The 20,787-nt window shown below is 44.7% G+C and overlaps 2 protein-coding genes and 1 pseudogene across 2 annotated transcripts; 1 reads left to right on the top strand and 2 right to left on the bottom strand.

Annotated features, from left to right (window-relative positions):
• Positions 1–1,013: 1,013 nt before the first annotated feature.
• On the top strand, positions 1,014–4,152 carry LOC119355626 (annotated as a pseudogene).
• A 491-nt stretch (positions 4,153–4,643) lies between these two features.
• LOC119355625 (enhancer of rudimentary homolog) lies at positions 4,644–11,816 on the bottom strand. The gene is made up of 5 exons (XM_037622453.1): positions 11,716–11,816; positions 11,523–11,625; positions 10,306–10,399; positions 5,095–5,215; positions 4,644–5,012 (listed from the first exon to the last, which is right to left on the bottom strand). The coding sequence occupies exons 2-5, from the start codon at positions 11,523–11,525 to the stop codon at positions 4,919–4,921; spliced, it is 312 nt and encodes a 103-aa protein (XP_037478350.1). The 5' UTR covers positions 11,526–11,625; positions 11,716–11,816; the 3' UTR covers positions 4,644–4,918.
• Positions 11,817–12,399: 583 nt separating this feature from the next.
• On the bottom strand, positions 12,400–18,550 carry LOC119355624 (eukaryotic translation initiation factor-like). Its single transcript, XM_037622452.1, has 9 exons — positions 18,242–18,550; positions 17,567–17,638; positions 16,432–16,527; positions 16,025–16,249; positions 15,406–15,503; positions 15,192–15,279; positions 14,755–15,105; positions 14,434–14,676; positions 12,400–13,879 (listed from the first exon to the last, which is right to left on the bottom strand). Exons 1-9 carry the CDS (start codon positions 18,401–18,403, stop codon positions 12,842–12,844), a joined length of 2,373 nt encoding a protein of 790 aa, XP_037478349.1. The 5' UTR covers positions 18,404–18,550; the 3' UTR covers positions 12,400–12,841.
• Positions 18,551–20,787: the final 2,237 nt, after the last annotated feature.

Raw genomic sequence — 20,787 nt, 5'->3', positions numbered from 1 at the left:
TACTTTTTAGATGGGGGTAGAGATATATTGCCCCCGGGCCCTACATAGAACCGATGCACAAAGCCACAAAAAAAGTGCCCAATTTTGGTTAGGTAGTCACAAAGACGGGGTTACCCATGCTAATATCTATTGTTAATCTTTATATGTACTTTGTAGTCTATCCTTGCTAAGTTACTCATGTAACCTGGGTTTCAAGAAGTGGTTGCTATTTTGATTGATATAATCTTAGATTTGTTGCAGACATCTGGTTGTCCAGGGTGGTCCAGCCGTTGCCTGAGAGTATGACGATGCTCTTCAACCCATGACCAATGCTTTCATTAAAATGGATCTACTAAACCACCCTCACTTGGGCGGCTTTAATTGGTACTGTCAGTTGCTTACCAAAGAATACCAGGGTCTCCGCACTAGAGGTCTTGTGTGAGGATGAGGGTGAGTCTTCTTCTCATGTTGAAATAGTGTGGTCCATATGTACCCGTCCTTCTTGTTTATGTGGCTTCAGGGTGTGTTTACACTAGTTGTAGGCACTTTCGGTAAGTTGGATGGTATGTAAAACCTTTGTTTGCAAAGAGGGGTTTGATGCTTGAACCCATTGCTATGGTCATGTCATTTATTTTGATGATTGTGATGACATCAAAACAAATGATATGACTTTTGCAATGATTCTAAGCACCGAACCCCTCTTTACAACAATGGGCCTTTCATATCGTCCAATGGCGAAAGAATTTACAACAACTGTATTCACTTTCTCGAGGCACGTAAATAAGAAGGTTAAGCAACGTGTAGTGTAGATGACACCGTTTTCATCGTGAGAGGAAGACTCGCCCTCGTCACATCATCCTCGTAGGGGGGCTCCCATGAGGGTGTTCTAGTGGACCCATTTTATAATAATCAAAGCAAAGCAATAGCCAAGAATGTGACATCACGTGTGATCCTTTTTCATGGATCATCTGTTGATAGCGAGTGAATGCCTTTCAATATCACCGTCGCTTACCGCCGGCAAATCAAATCAGGAAATCATCACGGCCCTTCCCTTTCCCTTCCACTTCCTCTTCCTCTCGGAGATTCCCACTGATGAACTCCGGCGTCTGTGTCTGCAGAACGCCCTGATTTTTCGACGACACGAGCGTTTCTTCTCGTAGTGTAGAAACAAGTTGCAAGTCGACGAACTGTCGAAGTCAAACCAAACACCGCGAACTTGGGTAAAGCCATCGAACACTTCGCCTCGTGCTCAGCTACTGTGCTAGCCAGTCTGCTCACCAAGCAAATATATGCGTCTCGTGCTCGTCGGCCTCTGCCGGCGGCCAACCGCCCGGTCGCCGCGGCTCTCATTCCTGCCGCGCGGTTCCCGGTGGCTTCGCCGCAGATCCCCAAGAAGCCTCAGAAGAAATTGCCCCTCGAGGGCTGCTGTTCCTATGATGGATCCCGAGGCCAAGGAGGGCGGGCCACTCCAAGAAGCTGGCGGCGCCGGCGCCGACGGTGGTCCCCGCGACGGCAGCGCCGAATGCGGCGTCGCCTCCCCCTTCCGCTGGCTGCGGCGGCTCTCCCGCGAGCTGCACTGGAGCTTCGTGCTCGCCGTCTTCGCCGTCTACGGGGCCTGCCAGGGCGTGGGCAACGCCGTCGGGGTGGTCGCCGCCGCGTACTACAGCAAGGACGTGCTGCGCCTCCAGCCGTCCGCGGCGCAGTTCTACCAGGGCATTGTCGACTCGCCGTGGGTCGTCAAGCCCATCTGGGGCCTGCTCACCGACGTCGTGCCCGTCGCCGGGTACCGCCGCCGCCCCTACTTCCTTCTTGCAGGTGAAAAATATTTGGGGATCACCTCTTGATTCCATCACACACACACACACACACACACACACACACACACACTGACACACACACACACACAAATAGGCAGACTCGACATCATTTTCATGGTTGGTATCCTGATGCTCAGTTCTCTGATGTTAATGCAGGCGTGATTGGCGCCACGTCTATGCTTATGATCTCCCTGCAAAGCAATTTGGGGCTCATACCGGCGGTCCTAGCCCTGACGGCGCAGAGCGCAGGCGCGGCGATAGCTGACGTGACGCTGGACGCCCTGGTTGCGCAGAACAGCATAACACACCCGCCGCTGGCGGCCGACATGCAGAGCTTGTGTGGGTTTTGCTCCTCATTTGGCTCATTGATTGGGTACTCCATCAGCGGCCTTCTTGTCCACTCCATGGGCGCCCAGGTCTGTTGGGTCTCCTGTTAAGCTAATATGCTATCAATCCTTGTTCCTCACATGCCGCGACATGCGAATTCGATGTTCTCGGCGAATGATATGCCTTGTGCTTGATGTTTGAAGGGGGCTCTTGGCTTGTTGAGCATCCCCTCAGCACTGGTGTTCTCAGCTGGGATTCTCCTGAAGGAGAGCCGAGTGACAAACTTCAGTTACAAGCAGGTCAGACAGCAGACTCAACCTTTTTGTTGGGTTGTCTTTGCACACTAATGACATTTAAGGCCTTTGCTAAATCAGGTTCATAAGAAGTTCTACAAAGCAATTCAGACAATGGGGACAACACTGAAGTGCCCTGAAATCTGGCGCCCATGTTTGTACATATATGTTTCGCTCAATCTAAGCCTGGACATCCAAGGAGGAATGTTCTAATGGTACACAGATCGACTAACTGGACCAGGATTTTCTGAGGTGTGCACATATCATCATCACTGACTAGGAATCTAAAAGATAAAAACATGGCATCAATGGTTAAATCTCTATAGGCAGGTGGTGTTTCATACAGATGCCTGGCGCCCTGGCCACTTTGATGCAACATAATTTATTTATTTATTTATTAATGGTTAAATCTCTATAGGCAGGTGGTGTTTCTGTTAGAAGCCAATCTGGTTATCTGGCCAGAACTCTCTGGCTGGAAGACAGCTAGATGCCACTTTGATGCAACATAATTTATTTATGCAGCTTCCATAAGTAGATGAACATGGTATTTGTGCACTACCTTAATATTGCTAAAGCAATGTACATTCAAATTCGACTAATAAGCTTCTGAAGATGGCCTCTGCCAATCTGCTCAAATGTTCCAAAATAGCAGTCTCAATCAGATCCTAACCCTTTACCGTGTAATATATGATAAAAAATTGCATGGATGTGCTATATAGGCTACATCGAGATTTATGATACTCATTTGTTGCCGGAGAAACTTACAGAACATTTGCATTGTGACAGGAATTTATCGGTGTGATCTATGCAGTCGGTGCAGTGGGTTCACTACTCGGAGTTGTGCTATACCAAAGTGCTCTGAAGGACTACAATTTCCGCAGCATGCTTTTATGGGGTCAGGTGCTGTCAAGCCTGACAGGAATGCTTGACCTAGCGCTAGTGACCCGACTAAACACGAAAATCGGCATACCAGACTACGTTTTCGCTGTGATCGACTGCGGCGTTTCTGTGATGATAGGCAAACTCCAGTGGATGCCGGTTCTAGTGCTTTGCTCCAAGCTTTGCCCTCCGGGCATCAAAGGAACCTTTTATGCGCTGCTCATGTCTATACAAAATGTGGGGCTGCTTATGTCTGCCTGGTGGGGTGGCCTGCTGCTGCACACGCTGAATGTGACTCGATCGGAGTTCACTAACCTTTGGGCAGTTGTATTGATCAGAAACATCTCGAGGCTGCTTCCGCTGATGCTACTGTTTCTTGTTCCTCAAAGCGACCAGAACTCGACACTCCTTCCTGCGGAGATGCTCCATGATGACGAATCTACAGAACCTGTCAAGGATGGATCAGGCAGTGTTGAGTTTTCCGTCCTTGTTGCGGATGATTCAGGTTGTCATCCTCCCGTTGAGGATGTTCAAGATGAGAGAATCAAAGTGACTGATGATGTAGGAGGGGATGTAGAGTTGATCCCACTGATGAACACGAACAGAACAGTTGGGTGATCATCTTTTTCGTAAGAGGGTTGATTCATGATTCATTTAGGCCCCGACCATCTGATTATACGTTTCGGTAGCTGTTGCTAGGAATGTACACAATTTCTTACCGCCTGTTTATCTGTATTTTGTATAGGTAAAAGCAGCTGAGTAGCAAGTGAAGCATACATTTTCTTCTTTCTTTCTTTTTTGCGAGATTCTTCTTCTTTCTTTTCTTAATGTAAAACAAGATAGAATAATACAAATATCAGTCCGTTCAATTATTGTGTTGAGCAGTTCTTTTTTCCCTATCCATTGTTTCTTTCCTGCTCTCTTCAGTTGAGTTAAAACAGTAATTTCATCTCCTTCTCTATCAACAAATATGGTAATCATCCCTGATTACCATATTCTTTTCCTGTAACTTTCACCAAGGTTATGGTTGAAAGTTTGGCGTTTTGAGAATGTTGTCCTTTGTAGGTGTGAAGTGCTAGTATTTCAGTACATGTGGTGCTCTGCATATTCTACACTCACCCCTCCCCAGGGCCTGTGCATCTACCAACCCTGTATATCACAGGCACTGGCAGAATTTGTTGGTGAAAGCCGTCTTCTCTTTACCTCATTTTTTGGATGGCAGAGTTGACGGTAAAAAGACGAAGTACAGATCTAGCGTATGTTATGTGGAAGAATTGACTTTGCATAAGAGTTTCTATCTTGACACATAAGTTCATTTCCCAAGCTCACTGAATAACTGAAATTCGAATGAGGGCAAGTGTTGCCAAATTTGAAGACAAAGTGATCGATTTATTATCATACTAATCGTTCATCCACTCATGGTCAGACACACACAGGCAGAAGCCTTCCATTTATACTACAGTGTCGCATCAGAAATGGCAAATAGCCAAGCAAATCGATCATCTTCTCTCTTACACAATTAGCACATGAACCCTAGATCTCTCACACCAACCCGAAACTACAGACAACAGACAGATATACCACCTTGTACACTTGCTTTTGTTAATCAGAACCAGCGGCTGGCTACTGCCGTGCCTGGTTCTTGAGGTGCTGGAACATCTTCTGTTTTATCCACTGCCTGTCGTACGGCAGAAAAGCTTGAAGTTGATGATCATACCTGCAGGGGCAGACCACAGCATGGTTAGTTGTTTTGCTTTTGTGATTCAGCGCTTTGAAAGTTAATGCGAAATTGTACTCACACTAGGGCACTGATGTCCGCTAGGCCATCGATGAAATTGTACAGGTCTGTGATGTCATAAGTGAAGTTCCTGGCCATCGGGTTGATATCCATGATTTTCTTTTCATAACGGGCACAGATACCTGTCGTTTAGAAGAACAACCTGTTAACCATATTATGCTCTACAAAGACAGTAGCTGAAGAAATGAACGCAAATACACAGGACTTGCTTCAATCAAAGAAAAGCATCTGGTTGTCCATATGAAGATCTACAATGACGGTAGCTAAAGAAATGAACGCAAATAAGTGCAGTTGCAGTGCAGATACGGTTTTGCTGTACCTACTGTATTCCAGGGAACCCACCAGTTTGTGTGGTGCTTAGCTCATGGGTGATCCGGGGAGGATCCTAGCTGGAGTTAATGATGATCTTTTTGAAGTAGGTAACATTTCAAAGGCGAGATATTTCCTTAGCATGTTACCGTTCCAAAGGGATGCCCTGAGGCCGCGCTTGGTATCGGTGTAATTTAATACGGAGGTACTAAATTTATAAGTGTATCTTACCGGACACAAGTGTTTTCCGGCTGGAAACAAAACCGGTCAGTGGAGACGTGTATGTTTTACAGGTGTATTTAAAAGAAAACGGTAATCCAAACAGGGCCTGAAGAAAATGGGAGCTAATTCTGGTGTATGGCCCTAGTGATCAGGTTGTAGAGGGGCTTGAAAATAAATCAGAGGTTCCAATGTGCCCATTATTATTGGGGTGAGGGGGTATCAATCAGAGATTAATTGATCTGTTTAATTTTTGTAGTGCTAATTTGAATCTGATAGTTATCTAGGGGGAAAAGCTAGATTTACTTGGACTAACGAGCAATTAGATTATGTTAGATGTGTGTTGGATAGAGTGTTGATATCTTGTGATTAGGAGCCATGTTCACCCTTTGTAACTTGCAAGTTGTGACCAGAATTGGTTCCCTTTACCTCTATATTCTGAGTTAGATGGTCACAATGGTCACAAAAGGTTCTTTGAAAAACAATGGCTACTAGAGGGTTTTAAAGATTGGGTTATTTATAAATGAGGAGAATTCTTAAATCGGCAACATAGGAGGTGGAATGCGTTGGATGACTGGAACTTCTGTTCTATTGAGCTTAGAAAATTTCTGAGGGATTGGGGACCTAATTTTGGGAGAGAAGTAAAAGTTAGGAAAGACGGTGTTCTTAATAGTTCTGGACACTCTGCTGGGGAATGGCAGCTTGGAACAGGAGTTGATCGGTATTTATAAAGCAGAAGAAGCTTATTGGCAGCAAAGAGGGAGAGAGAAATGGATTGTTCAGGGTGACTGTAAGACAGCTTACTGGGAGAAGAAAGTGTTCTATCTTTTCTTCAATTCATTGATGGGGAAAAGGTGATTAGTGCTAAACAGGAGCTCCCTGACCATATCTATGACTTCTACAAGAGGCAGTTTGGGGCTGAACCTAGAGGTGGCATGTCGTTGGCTGCCGAAGCATGGGGAAAAATATGAGAGTCTCTGAATCAGAAAATCTAGAACTGTGTACACCTTTTACTGAAGATGAAGTGGAGTTTGCAATTAAGCTGATGAACATCAATTCTGCACCCAGCCCTGATGGGTTCTCTATCCTGTTTTTTGGAAAAAATTAGGGGAACTTGAAACCTCTGGTGATGCACATTTTTCATGATCTGCATAGGGGGACTCTACAGGTTCACAGGATAAAGTTTGGGGTGCTTACTTTAATTCCTAAAATTCCAAGCAATCTAGGCCTATCACACTTCCGAATGTTATCACTAAGATGGGCGGTAAAACAGCTATTAACATTAACTAGAAGAATGCCCCGGGCGTTGCTCCGGGAGTTTGTATGAAATAAAATTAGGCTGAACTAATCAACCTAGCTAGTGTCTTTACAATTTCTCTTATAGCAAGATAATATGTTTATCAATATTTTTAAATAAATAAATGTACATCTCTATGTATAAGTGCAGAATTGGACGAAAACAAAACAAATATGCATGCATGCGTCACTTTCTTTCATAGTGCTAGCACCCGAGTATGAGTTGCATGCATGCATCAGTTTTTTTATTGATTAAAACACTCCTTAGGCATCATTTACTACATGCTCTGCATGCATGCGTTGGTGGATCTTAATGGGTAGATCCAATGGCTATTGTAGTCTGATCGAGTATATCCAACGGCTAAATCAATTTAGGTGATGTGGCTGAAGGAGAAGCAAGAGAATTCCTAGTAATGGGGGCTAGCTATTTAGATATAGTAGATGAGGAGCAAGGAATCTTTTTTTTGTAATGGAACAGAGAGACCCCTTGTCACCTATTCTTTTCAATTTTGTGGTAGATAGTCTCTCCACTATGCTCAATGCTGCTAAGCTGGCCACATCCATTGGCTTGTTGACCATCTTATACCTGGGGGGCGGGGGGGTCTCTCATTTACAGTATGCTGATGACAAGTCGTTGCTGTTTCTGAAGACTGATCTTGACATAATCAATACTCCTATTAAGTTTCTCCTGTACAGTTTTGAGGGGATGTCAGGGATGAAGATAGATTACCATAACAGTAAAGTTTTTGTGTTGGAACGTCATATCTAGGAACAGTGGAGGGTAGCAAACTTGATTAACTGTGCTCTGGGTTCCTCGCCCATGACTTATCTGGGAATTACTATTTCTGACCATTACTATTTGTTGCTGATCTGCAAGGGATGGTTGATAGAATGGCTCATATGGTAGATACTTGGCAAGGGAAATTTCTTACCTCAGGGGAGGGGGGGATTGTCTTGACCAACTCTTGCTTATCAGCTTCTCCAATGTTCTTGATGGGCTTATATTTGTTACAGCCTTACAGGATGGGGTGCATGGTAAGATGGACAGTCCAGATTTTTCTGGCAGGGGCCTGGGAAGATCTTCAAACACCATATGGTTGATTGGGAAAGTTTGTACTCCAAAAGAATCTGTGGGCGTGGGGATTCTTAACACCAAGATCATGAATGTAGCTTTGAGTTTGAAGTGGTTTGGAAAATTCAGCAAGAGGTGAGCCCTTTATGGATGCCTCTTATCAATGCTAAATATCTGAAATGTTGTTAATTGTGGGGCTGCTAGTAATTCAGCAAGAGGTGAGCCCTTTATGGATGCCTCTTATCAATGCTAAATATCTGAAATGTTGTTAATTGTGGGGCTGCTAGTAATAACTCTTTTCAATTTTGGGGAAGTGTGAGCAAAGTTAAACATCTTCCAGACATGGGAACTACACATCATGTGAGAAATGGGGAGAGAACTTCCATTCGGAATGATCTGTGGTTAGGAAATGATCCCTACTGCAAACGCTTTCCAGCTCTTTTCAGCAAATGATGTGACCCAGATCTCAGGGTTCTGAAGCTCGAGCCTCAGGGGAATGGTTTGTCCCCTTTAGGACGAACTTGGATGAGGTGAAGTCAAATCTGTGGCTTACTTTGTTAGCTGAGATTGCTGGTACTGATTTCAGAGGAGAGGATGAGGTTAGCTCCTGGCGTCTTACACAAAAAGGAGTTTTAGGGGAGTTAAACTTCCTATGAAAAGGGGTACATTAATTTGCACAAATCTGGAACTTATTCAACTAGTTCTATGCACAAAAAGCTTATCCTGCAGGAAAAGGGGTACATTAATTTGAAAAGGAGTTCTGGAGAAGTTAAACTTCCTATGAGAATCTCGTGTGGAAACTCTTGTTGGATAAACTTCCTTCGAGGATCCAATTGCAAAAAAGGAGATGCCCAGGAAATGGGATGTGTGGACTTTGCGGAGCACCTGCGGACGCGGACCACATGTTTTTCCAGTGCATTACTGCTAGGTTTGTGTGGAGTTGTTTGAATGAGATGTTTAACTGGTGGTGGCCTAGTAATAGAGGAGAGTTTATTAGCTTCACTGAGGGGGAGGGGATAGTTTTAGGATTATCTGGATAGTTCTTTCTGTCCAATTTTGGGCGCTCTGGAAAATGAGAAATAAGATGATCTTTGAGAAGAAGTCTAATATTCATCCTTCTGACTACTTGTTTGCTTCGATGATTCACCTGCAGAAGTGGATGCCTCTGTGGAAGGGGAGGAACTGAGGACACAGGAGGAGATCAAGAAGACAAGATTGTGTATTCAGGCACAGATTACCAGGCTGAAGCAGGAATCGACACCTCACCAGGACCCAAGCGGCGCATGATAGATGTGATCTGAAGTGGTTTTTGTTTCCTGCCCTGTTGGTTCTTGGGTTTTCAGGCCCTGTTCTAGTGCCTCTGCTAGTGTGTTTGTTTCTGTAAGCTGGTAACCCCAGCCCTTTACCTTTTTGTTGGATTGTAAGATTTTTGAACCTTTGGTGTTCTATAGACCGGGCATCATAATTGAGATGCCTTTCGTCTAAAAAAATATGCCATCCAGGTCACTGCATGCACGAATAGCCGAATAGGTACACAACCCCACAATGGCCTGCATCTATCATGGGCCAGGGCAATAACTACCAGTACACGTTCTCTTTCCTCCCTCGCATGATTTATTTTCCTTGTATACCAACAACGGTCAAAGCAGCGCTTCTCTTCTTCCTCACAGCGGCATGGTGACCTATGCAGAATCTGAGCAGGGACACGACGGATGAGGCTTTGGATCATGTGTGCGCTCCTGACAATGGGCACAGTGGGGGACGTTTTGCTGCTTCCCAAGACACTGATGAAAAATGCAGGTGCACAATTTGTACATATATCTAAAAGGCCAGCAAAATCCTGTGATTTGTTGTTATGTGACTCCCAAACCATGTGATAATTTGCATACATCAATGGTCATTTCAACTGTTATTGAACATTTTGAACAATGAGATCTTGTTTCATTAAACATTTAAGCATACTAATGGTCTGTCTCGCCTAAACATTAGACAGATATCACTTCAGTTTTCTGAAACATTTGGCACAGTGCACACTGTAAAATGCCAACCACGAAGGTTACTGGTGACAGTAAACAACATTATAAATTGAATTCCTGAACGTTCAGTCCAAGTTCTACTAGATGATGATGGCTGATGACTATTTCTATAGAGCTGAAGCAAGGAATAGATGAACTGTCTATATGCAAAGCAGTAGCATATCTTCAGAATCCCATGATAACTCATAGTCAACAACACATGCACAATCAGACAGCAAAGTAAAATTTATTCACATAATTGCATTAATATTTCAAGCCGCATGCATGAGAGAACACTAACCATCCAGGGCTTGGTTGAGTGAACTGAAGTCCATAAAAGTTCTGGACGCTTTGTTTGGAGATGGTTGCACGAGAACAATGGTGTGCCTTCCAGCCTGTGATAATGTCACAAATAAGATCTTTTATTTTCAATGAAGGGAGATTTTGTTGACTCGAAATGATCATCAAGGCAATAAAAGCAAAAGATTTCACAGCTGGCCTCTGCATAGCTAAGTGCAACAGGCCATAAATAAGATCTGGGGTGCTAAACTTTGCATAAAAAAGTGCTGGTGAGCAAGTCAGTTTTGAAACGGGATAAGCACAATTATTGTCCAGGCACCCAGAACAGCTGGGGACCGATGTACACCAACAAGAGTTTACAGACCGAACATCATGGCAGGTACCACTTTATTATTTATCTTCCACCAGTTCTCAGATAGAAGTTATTTCCAGATTATCATTGACACACTACTTTGAAAGAAAGAATGAGCCCTAAAGAGCACTGTTAATTGCTTCCAAGTAACATATATGCGCCTTTGGGCCTTGCGACCAGCAAAGCCACCCAGGGTCTTCCTAACCGAATTGAACAAAAGCTGCCAAGCACCACGTCGAGCACACTCGGATAGTCCGATTCAACCAGGGCACAGGACACGAGAACACTAGATAACCATCCAACAAGGTATCATACACTCCACACAGAGATGAGAATGATGAATCAAAATTCCTAGGAAAGCAAGCAAACCGCGGTTGACATCTCACATGCAAATCCAAGCTACTCAGAGCATATATACAGAAGACGCTCCGGGATCGATGAGCGCCAAACAGGGGTCCACAGAAGGAACACCAATGCCCATTAAGCCAATACCACATCACCGGTGCCCATTAAGCCAATACCACATCACCGGTGCCCATTAAGCCAATACCACATCACCGGTTAACCTCCACATGTTCCCCAAAGGCAGTTATACTTCCAGGATCAATCAATTTCACATCTCAATTTGCAGCGACCTTGGAAAGAGTAAGCAGCGCTGATGAAAAAGAAGCATAAACACGCCATCTGGACTTTGCCCGATGGCAAAACCACCACGAGTTCTTCTAGCCAGAGAAATTAATTAACCCCCCAAAGGCAGGAGGAAATGGAGAACAAAATTCCCCACAACAGCCAGCGAGCCGCGACGCGAGGCAGAGTACCAACGGAGGAAACGGGAATAATGCGGCAGTAGGGTTAGATCGCCGTACCATACTCTCGGCGCAGAAGCAGAAGCACGGGTCCCCCGCCGCACCCCGGCGCAGGCGAGCGTCGGGCCGACGAACCCTAGAGAGACCAGCAGCCGCGCCTTTCCTGCGAGAAACGAGAGAAAACGAAGTGGGCGGAGCCCAGGAGGAATCTCCGGTAGGGGGGAAGCGAAGACGAGACAAAAAAAAAAGTTACCGGAACGGCGGGTGGAGGCGGAGGCGGTGGATGGTGTGAGCGAGCAAAAAGTTGCAGGGGCAGGGGAGAGAAGCCCGATGCAGAGAGTGAGAGATCCTTTTTTGGAACAGAAATGGAATCCTTCCAAAAACATAGGGTAAACCCGATCGAAATAAATTCTTTCAACCTACCCCAAAAGGAAGAGATCGATATTTACCAGCTACAGTACTTTTTTTTGTTATTACCAGATTTTTGGATTTGCGTCATTTTTACCGCGTTTAAGAGATATGTATATGTTTATAATCTCCAAATTGCACTCAATGCTCGGAACTCGGAAGCGAGTAAAAACTTCATGTGTAACGTTCAATTCAAAAAGAATTAATTCGTGTGCACTTGGCCAGCAAACAAGTTTTATTTACGATGGTTGACGTTTGGAAATGGTTTACAAACAGACATGAACTGAACTAATCTCACAACTCACACACATTTAGCTTAGAAACAAATTGAAAATCTCTTCCAATGGCATTCAAAAATCTAATCGAAGAGCATCTAATGATCGATTACCAACGGAAAAAAAATCTCACAAGAAAAAGCATCCAATTGAACTTAGGAATAGATTCAAAATCTATAAGAAGGGCATTCAAAAATCTATTTGAAGAGCATCCAATGATCAATTACCAACACAAGAAAAAGCATCTAACAATAAGCGAGAACTGAGGATGACGGTAATAAGCCAAAATAATCTTAGATTCAGTTTTCGACTCCTACAATGCTGACACGATATATTGTAACCGACAGAATACTCCAAAACCACAGTACATTGTTACAAATTGTGTAAGAACTGAAAAGAAATAATAACATTGGAGGAGACACAAAAACATCCCATTTGAAAACCAAAAAGCCTTGTTCATTCCCAGGCTCCAGCAAGAGTTAGGCCGCCGTCGCCAGAGAGACCAAAATCCATGGCTTCTTTCTGTCCTCGAAACAATAATCAACACTCATGTGACCTCGCAAAAATATACAGCTCAAAACTGGCTGTTGCTCACATCCCAGTTCCTCTGCGGTGAAACACCTAAGCTATAGAGAATACACCATACGCTGATTTTCACTAGACACAGCACCTGAGAAGTTGAGCTGCCAAGAGCTGTTATATCGAGAGGCTGTTGCATGCGTCGACTACTGCAGCATGTGAGCTCAATATGGCCTGGCCTGCTGGGTCTGCTTCTAGGGTTTTCGTCATGGAGGTGAATATTGCTTTGCGGAAGAAGGTGTCCTCCATTGCCTTTAGAATCCCCTCCACGGCTTCAAATCTCAGGCCACACGACAGAATCAGACGAGCAATCACCTCACCAAATTGCGTTGGGGCTTTAGGAAGGTCAATACCAATATCTTCCAACAGCGACCCATATAGCAAGCAACCATTTTCCAGATCTTCAGTCTTGAAAGTTTTCTTGGTGTACAGATGCTCCAGAAGCTTAACAAGAGGGTCAACAAAACTGGCACCTTTATCCAGAGCAAGATTGATAGCTTCTTTAACAATCTCAGGGTGGTAATCAGGACTCTGCAGCTCCTCGATACATTGTTGTGCTTCATCCAAAATACGGATACCAAAATACTCCTCAAGAAGAGATGCTGTCTTCTTCTCAAGCCCTGCAGGGATCACCTTGGCAGAACTGGCTGCTTTGTCAGGAATACGTACAGAAGCTGGAGTTGCACTTGATGGTTTTGGTGATGCTGTAGTTTGAGCTGGTAAAGGAGTGGGGCTAGCCGTAATGCTGGAAGGGCGGGATGGTGGACCACCGGTGCCCAAGAGTGCACTCTTGCCAATCAGTGCTCCAGTGCCTTGAGGAAGAAGCCTGGGGTTGATGGGTGATGGCTTGTTAATAGATGAAACCTTATTAATCAACGAACCCTGGTTGCGAAGCGGATCGCCTCTTGGCATTGATCTAGAACGCTGAACTTCCCAGTTATCATTATCTAAACCAGGCATCCCAGGCATTTTTCTAGATCCAGGCATCCCAGGCATCATACCTCCTGTTCCTGGCCGGTTCACTGAAAAACCTCCAGGCGAAAGAGGCCCACCTGGTGCATTACGGCCATTCCTCATGTTCGCTGTGGCCCCTGGACGTAATCCAAGGTTCTTTTCAGCCTCTGTGTGGATCTCGCTGATTGTCTTCGCCTTAATCTGAAAGTTACAAGCACAAGTTTACAATGGATGGATTCACAAATACAGCTGGATTCAGTTGCTATAAAAAAAGTCATACAAGTGGGAAAAACTGTTTGAAGGCTTAAGTGTGTCATTCTAGTTTTGAGAACAGACTATACACAGTATAATCAAGTAATGTGGTGGTTTTAACTGACTGACTATAAGCATGTGCATGTTGAGTGTAGAAAGCAAAGTGCACGTCTGACTGATTTCCAATAAATGTGCAATTCAACATGCTGATCATTTTTGGTTTGCCAGTACACACGATGCATGTATGTTCTTCTAGTATGTTAACCTTTAGGATCTTAAAACTTCCAGCTTTCCTATAAAGTTGACATGCCTCTTCTGGCAGTATGCAACAAACTACTAAAGTGAGATGAGCCAGTACCCAGCAGCAGTCGTTAACTGGTTATACATAAAAGGTAATAGTTCAACATAATAACAGCAAAGCAGTAACATCGATCCATTAAATCACTATGAAAGCAACTGCATGCAAGAATACACAGTCCATGCACTTGGTTGATTTTATTTACCTCAGCACGGCGAGGCACCCAGTTGTTAGAACGGAGATCAATCAAATCCCGGACCATGAACTTGGAACGTGGGGTCAACTGAGGGTTCGCGACTAGCTCCCTAATCTGGACGAAGTAGGTATCATTGATTCGGCGAGACTTTGGGTTCTCATCAAGCTGTTTACCAATCGTATTGAAGAACTGACAAATTGCTTCGACATGTTCCTCATCAGGGCAAGCCTTTTTATCAGACCCCAGTAGCTCCTACATAGTGCACACAACAAACAGATTAGGCACGTTTTCATGGAATAATAATTGTACCGTTGATTTCCCAAGGTGTACCTTGACAATGTGATGAACTATCTTCTCAGGAACCATCTTTTGCTTGAGTAGCTCACCAATTAGACGAATATTTCCAAGCGTTCTAAGTTTGAAGATCCTTTCTTTGTCCCTTTTCTCCATCTCTTGGTCAGGGCCAGTCAAACTTGCAATCTCAACCCTCAGGCTGTCAGCACCTTCAAAAGCTTCCTGACAATTGTTCAACAGCACACGTTTGAATGTAATCTCTTTACCGCCTGGTTCTTCAGAAGGGAATGTCGGGAGGTTGTCATTGAGTTCAGAACAAAGTTGGGCATACATCGGACAGAATGTCGGTTCAAAAACAGCCTTCTCAAATATGAGAGAGATAACATCCTGAATGAAAAGAAAAAGATGGATAAATCACCAGGAACAGTCAAGAGGACATGGGATTATAATACACAGCTAGAAACAAATCAAACCTTCAAAATATCAGCAGTAGTAATTCCAGAATCTAGCAGTTGGCCCTTGAGTAGATCAAATTTCTCTGGCGTCAATTTGTTTAGTATACTGCACAAGCAAGAGCAGATAAACAGCATGCAGACGACAAATACAAACTAGGTAATATATATGCTTAGTAAACAAGGAATGAAAATTGCCACGTCAACAGGAACAAGAAGAAAAACATAATATTACCCTTTCACTGTTTTCAGGACTCTGTCTTTCTCCGAGAGATTGCCTCTTCGGGCTGACCAAGGTACATCAGCCTTGATAAGAGCAGGAGGTGGGCCAACCTGACATTTGGAGAACAAAATAAGGAGGGATATACATACGGCCAAACACTACCTTGGTAGGGAAAAATAAGTAATGAAAAATAGAACAAAGCATAACAACACATGAAATCAATCACCACAGAATATATTATGGGACGGAGGGAGTACTTGTTTACTTCTATTCAAACACACAACTTCTGCATGTAGTTTCCTACTGAATACTAGGTTGCTAGAAAAGGGAGTATGTTCATAGTTGCATAGAATGATATTTAATTAAGCAAATTATATAATAGCACAACAGAACCATGATCAGACTACACTGTTGAGTTGTATCAACAATCCCAACATTGTCTGTATGACAGATCAGTAAAACCAAGCAACTGTACTGAGATGTGATGAATGGAGTCACGTCACATCAACATTGATTAGTCAATGCAAATCAGCATTCAATCCAAAAAGGAAGCAACCAGCAATTCAAAATTTACTACAAAAAGGTCAAAGGGAGCAAAAGAGTAAACGACTGATGCTCGTCTTGAAGGTACCTGAGCTTTCTGGGAGCTCGATTGATCTTGCCTGTTAAACTGCTCTTGCTGCCTGCCACTTGCATTGTACTGTTCTTTAACCTCACGAATGTTGTCCCAAGACTTCTCTTCTGGAACTGCCGGTGCTGGAGGTTTCTCTGTGCGTGCACGCCAGTCACGATTATCTGTCTCAGTAAACCGGTTTTGAGCTTGTACTTGTGTCTGTGTCTGTGTCTGCAATTGCGCCTGCATAACAAAAAAGACTACAATAAGGGTTCCATCTTCCACATGTGCAAATTAGCATAGAACTGTGATAAATTTAGTGATATGGTAGCATGAAGATCATTTGATAAGAATGCAAAACATTGTAGTACAGATTGTAAAAATAGGTAAACTACATACAATGCACATGGAAATGAAGAGCTCACATTTGAATCGTTGCGAACCCAGCTCTGATCGTCACCATGAAGCTCTGCTTCAATTTCCTGCTGAAGCCTCAAGATTTGCTCGGTCACATCAGTAATCTGCAAGGATATTATATCAGTGCATGCTATTAGAACTAACACATAGTTATTGAAGTTCGCTGGACCAAAGATGAAAGCACAATTATGTCCACAAAGAAAGATAGCCCATCTCTATCTAGAACTATTTTTACCACATTCTAGCTGGCATGTTGCTTATCAGTTTCCACCCTTATAAAGGAGAACCATCCTAATAGGTTTGAAACTTGGCTTCCAATTCAGCCTTTTTTCCCACAGGCTCAAAATAAAACATGACTAATCAAACTGCTACTAATCAGGGAGAAGTTACGCACGCTACAGAGTATTCTGCCTCCTCAAATTGACAACAACAGGTGCACTTCCACACCTGTTTCATGGGATGCCTCTAGAATTTACTTCCATCCTTGAACCATGCTCCCCAAGCTCATGATGTTACTTACAAAATAGCACTGCCTTTCTACATATAACTTTCGCAGTGACAGCCTATTTCCACTAATATACCAGCACACACATTCAAACATACAAAACAGGAGTCTTCTACTGACAATCTACACAATTCATTATTGGTTAAGTTTGACTGTACACATACGGCAACAGCATACATCAGTGAACTAAGGGACAGTTCTTTTGGCAGCTTATAAAATAAGCCTCTACCTATCCAGCTTCTCCTATAAGCCGTTTCTCATTCGTTGGGGTTTCTAAACTAGTCCTAGCATAAATAGTTAAGAAGCCTCAACAAATTTAGAGGGCAGCTTAACTTTTAAGCTGGGGAGGGGCAGCTTATTTTTTAAGCCGCACAAAAGAACTGGCCCTAAGTGGGCGGGCAGGTGGGTGGGGGTACTTCACAGCCTATGCGCTATTCATGGCTTGGCCGAAAGTATCCAGGATTACTCAAACTTGATAGTTCTCTCCGATACATCTCAAACCTGTCGAACCACACACTACTGGCATCTTTCAGCAAAGCCAGATAACAAGGTATACTAACAATAGCATATTGAAGGAAGATATTTACAACAAAAATTCTATGAAAAAACTGACTTTGTGTGAAGTGTCAGAGATGTACCTTGCGCAGGTCAAGAAGTTGATCTCTTGAATAACGAACACGCTCACGTGACTCAGAATGCAAGTCACCAATCTGCACCAGAGTAGCATCCATGTCATCTTAGCGAAAATAGGCCTATAAATTAAATCAGAATATACCCAAACTCTACCAATGTATAACAGCTTATTTGGTCTGGCTAGGCATGTAAGTATTGTGTTGAGTATCAACATGGTATATGCGCAAGTAGCGATAAACCCAGGAATCTGATTGAGGTCACTGGTTATGCCAACAGCCCACCTCATCCTACATAAAAGCTCAGCCATGACAGCTGAAACCTACCCGAGAGCATAGCCCTCACCCCTTCGCACCAGAAGTGAATACTCTGAAATCTAAATTGTTGCCTGCAGAAGCAGCCAACGTCAATCCCCAGTTCCCCACGCACCTAAACGCATCCTTCTTGCGCATTATCGCAGCCTAAAACCTCGTTCAGCAGCGTACTGACTAATAAATCCCCGCATATCGATTAATTAGGCAGCGTCCTCGGACAATAAACGCTCCATCCAGGCTAGCGCAGGGCCTAGAGCCAAGATCCGATATTTCCCCGCTGGATCTCCTCCCCACGCCCATCCGCAAACCAATCGAACCCGCATCGAACAGTAACACCCTCCCCCCAGATCGGGCGCCGGGAGCTCTCACCCTGGAGACGCCGGAGGCGCCGCCGCCGTGCGGGCGGAGGAAGTCGCCGGAGCCGGAGGCGGCGACCGCGAAGGCGGGGGCGAAGAGGCGGCCGCCGCGGGGCCCGCCGCCGCCGCCGCCGCCGCCGGGGCGCAGGCTGATCACTGGCTGGTCTGTCGTCATGGCTGAGGGTCCCGAATCCGACCAAGGCACCGCGACAGCTCGATCGACAGGGAATCGGCGGGCGGCCGAGGAGGAAATCGCGGAGGAATCCGAGCTTTTTTCTTCTTCTTTGGGGGGGAGGGGAGGGTTGGGTTCCGTCTGCGACCTCTCTCCTAGTGGAGGCGCGGTGACGGGAGGAGGTGGGGTTTTATCCCGGGAGCATTAGGGCTGTGGGGCAAATCCTCGTTGTTTCTGCTGCCACCGCGGGGTAGTCTCGTACTTTCGCCAGGGAGGTCGGGCTGGAGTCGGGGTCTCGGGGCCCGCATGTCGGTACACCCTGCGGCGTGACGGTGGTGGATAGTTACGATTTTGGGCAGGGGAGGCTGGAGGATTTACGGATGCGGTGCCCGGGGTCCTGCTGGAGTGCGATGTTATCTCGCCACTCGCAGGCTGTAATGGACACCCAGGACATGTGACTTTGGACGGGTATTTCATTTGTACTATTTTCAAGTATGTAGTAGAACATACTTCTAATATTATTATTTTTTGCGGATGCACATACTTCTAGTAATATTTAATATGTAGGAGTATGTGTATAATATCGTCATTACAAGATTGGTGCAACGCATTACAAAATCGGATGCAACGATCAATGGTGTATATATCTCATTATGTATGATGACATGTCAGGTTAATACACCATGGTATTAGATTATACATGAATCAGGTATGAAGAAAATGAACATATGTGTCTCGTTAGCATGTGTACATATCTCTATATTTATGTTTTTGTTTTACACCAACAAGATCCACTTTGGTTTTGTTCCTTATTCGCCAATAGTTTGCTGCAGGCCATGCAAATTTCGTTGAATAAATAGAGAAGTAGCTACTTTTGCAACTTAGTTTCGCCTTGAGATTCACTTTGATTTCTAAACATTGCGGGAATTTTCGCGTTTTCTAATCATTCTAGCCTTCGAGGAACCGCACAGCTTGCAACTACTTGATTAGGTCCATTTTGCGGTAAAATTGGCAGATTTGTGGTATACATATGGTAAGTAGTTGTTGTTTTCATTATTGAAAACTTCAATAAAACTACTTTTTCTGTTGTATCATTTATTTTATTTTATTTATCTATCAGTTCCTATCGTACCGTGCAATTTACATTTGTAACTAGCTAGACAAGAAGCTTGATAACCTTCTTGAAACGTTGGGGGAAGAGTGTGTTGTTTTTATGTGCACTGTGCAGGTACCTCGTGACTTTGTTTGATGTGAGAACTCTTTCTTGATCGATAAACCTTGGTTCTCAAATCAAGTGAAATACATATTGCTAGGTTATTTCACCCTTGTACTTGGGGTCACCCAACCACTCTTATGAGAAAGCAAGTGGCAGCCTCCATGCCTGTCATGCGAGTTAAGGCTTGGTTAAACAAGCGTGGGGAAGATTTTGGTGTACTCCATGAACCTGTTGTGGGTGGTGAAAGCGATGAACTCGAAGCCACACCAAAACACCCGGTCGAGGAGGTAGAAGGCGTCGAATGTGTTGGTGAAGTGGGCAAGGAGAGCAACCACCACCCGGTTTTGGATGACCTCCTCGACGCGGAACATCCTTGGAGATCCCCGCAGGAGGTGGTGGTAGCCGGACGCGAGGAAGAACTCGGTGAAGTTCCTTGCGGTCCTCAGCCTTGATATCGCCCACACACGTAGTGTGCGATCAACGTACACGCCGGTAGGGTAGAGCCTCTCCGGCACGGTGGGTGGGAAGCGATAGGTTGGTCCGGTGTACTGCATGGCTGAGGGATGTGCAGAAGAAGGATAAGGGATCGAAGAGTAAGAAAGGCAGATGGTGAGGGGTGGCAGAGGCAGAGGATGGCTTAAATAGCTGTAGTGCTACGTGTTATTTGGTCGTGGCAATAACGGGGTCAAATGTAAAGTTAGTAGCCCATTTTCAAACTCACCGCAGCATCGGAGTGTACACGCATGGGAAACGATGGTTTGAAAAGAAGAAGAAAAAGAAGCTAATTGCACGCATGGGAATCCGCGCTCATTTAGATACTTTATAACCGAGCACTTTTCCAGCCATTCCAAGCCATTAGCATTTTTAACCGTTGGATGCACTGTTGTGGGTGTTCCTGTCCGTCAGATGCCCCTTGTGCTCCCGCTTGAGCTTTGTTACGCTGACCAAAGAGCGTTGGATGGTACTGGGCCGCTGCTCCGATAACTAATTTGGATGTTTGTCATCAATTTGGCCCAGATGGACTAGATGTGATGTGTTGAACGTGAAAAAAGAGTATTAACACATCGTCCGCACACGCGCAGGAGCGCAACACTTGCATGTCGGCGGACACGTCGCGCCTCGCTGGGGCCGAGCCTACAGTCCGACCAACATGAGCTATACGGGTCTCTGT

This window comes from Triticum dicoccoides, chromosome 2A (genome assembly GCF_002162155.2).
Source record: "Triticum dicoccoides isolate Atlit2015 ecotype Zavitan chromosome 2A, WEW_v2.0, whole genome shotgun sequence".
NCBI classification, from domain to species: domain Eukaryota; kingdom Viridiplantae; phylum Streptophyta; class Magnoliopsida; order Poales; family Poaceae; genus Triticum; species Triticum dicoccoides.
The sequence above is the reverse complement of the archived record's forward strand: the minus strand, read 5'-3'. Positions and strand labels throughout refer to the sequence as shown.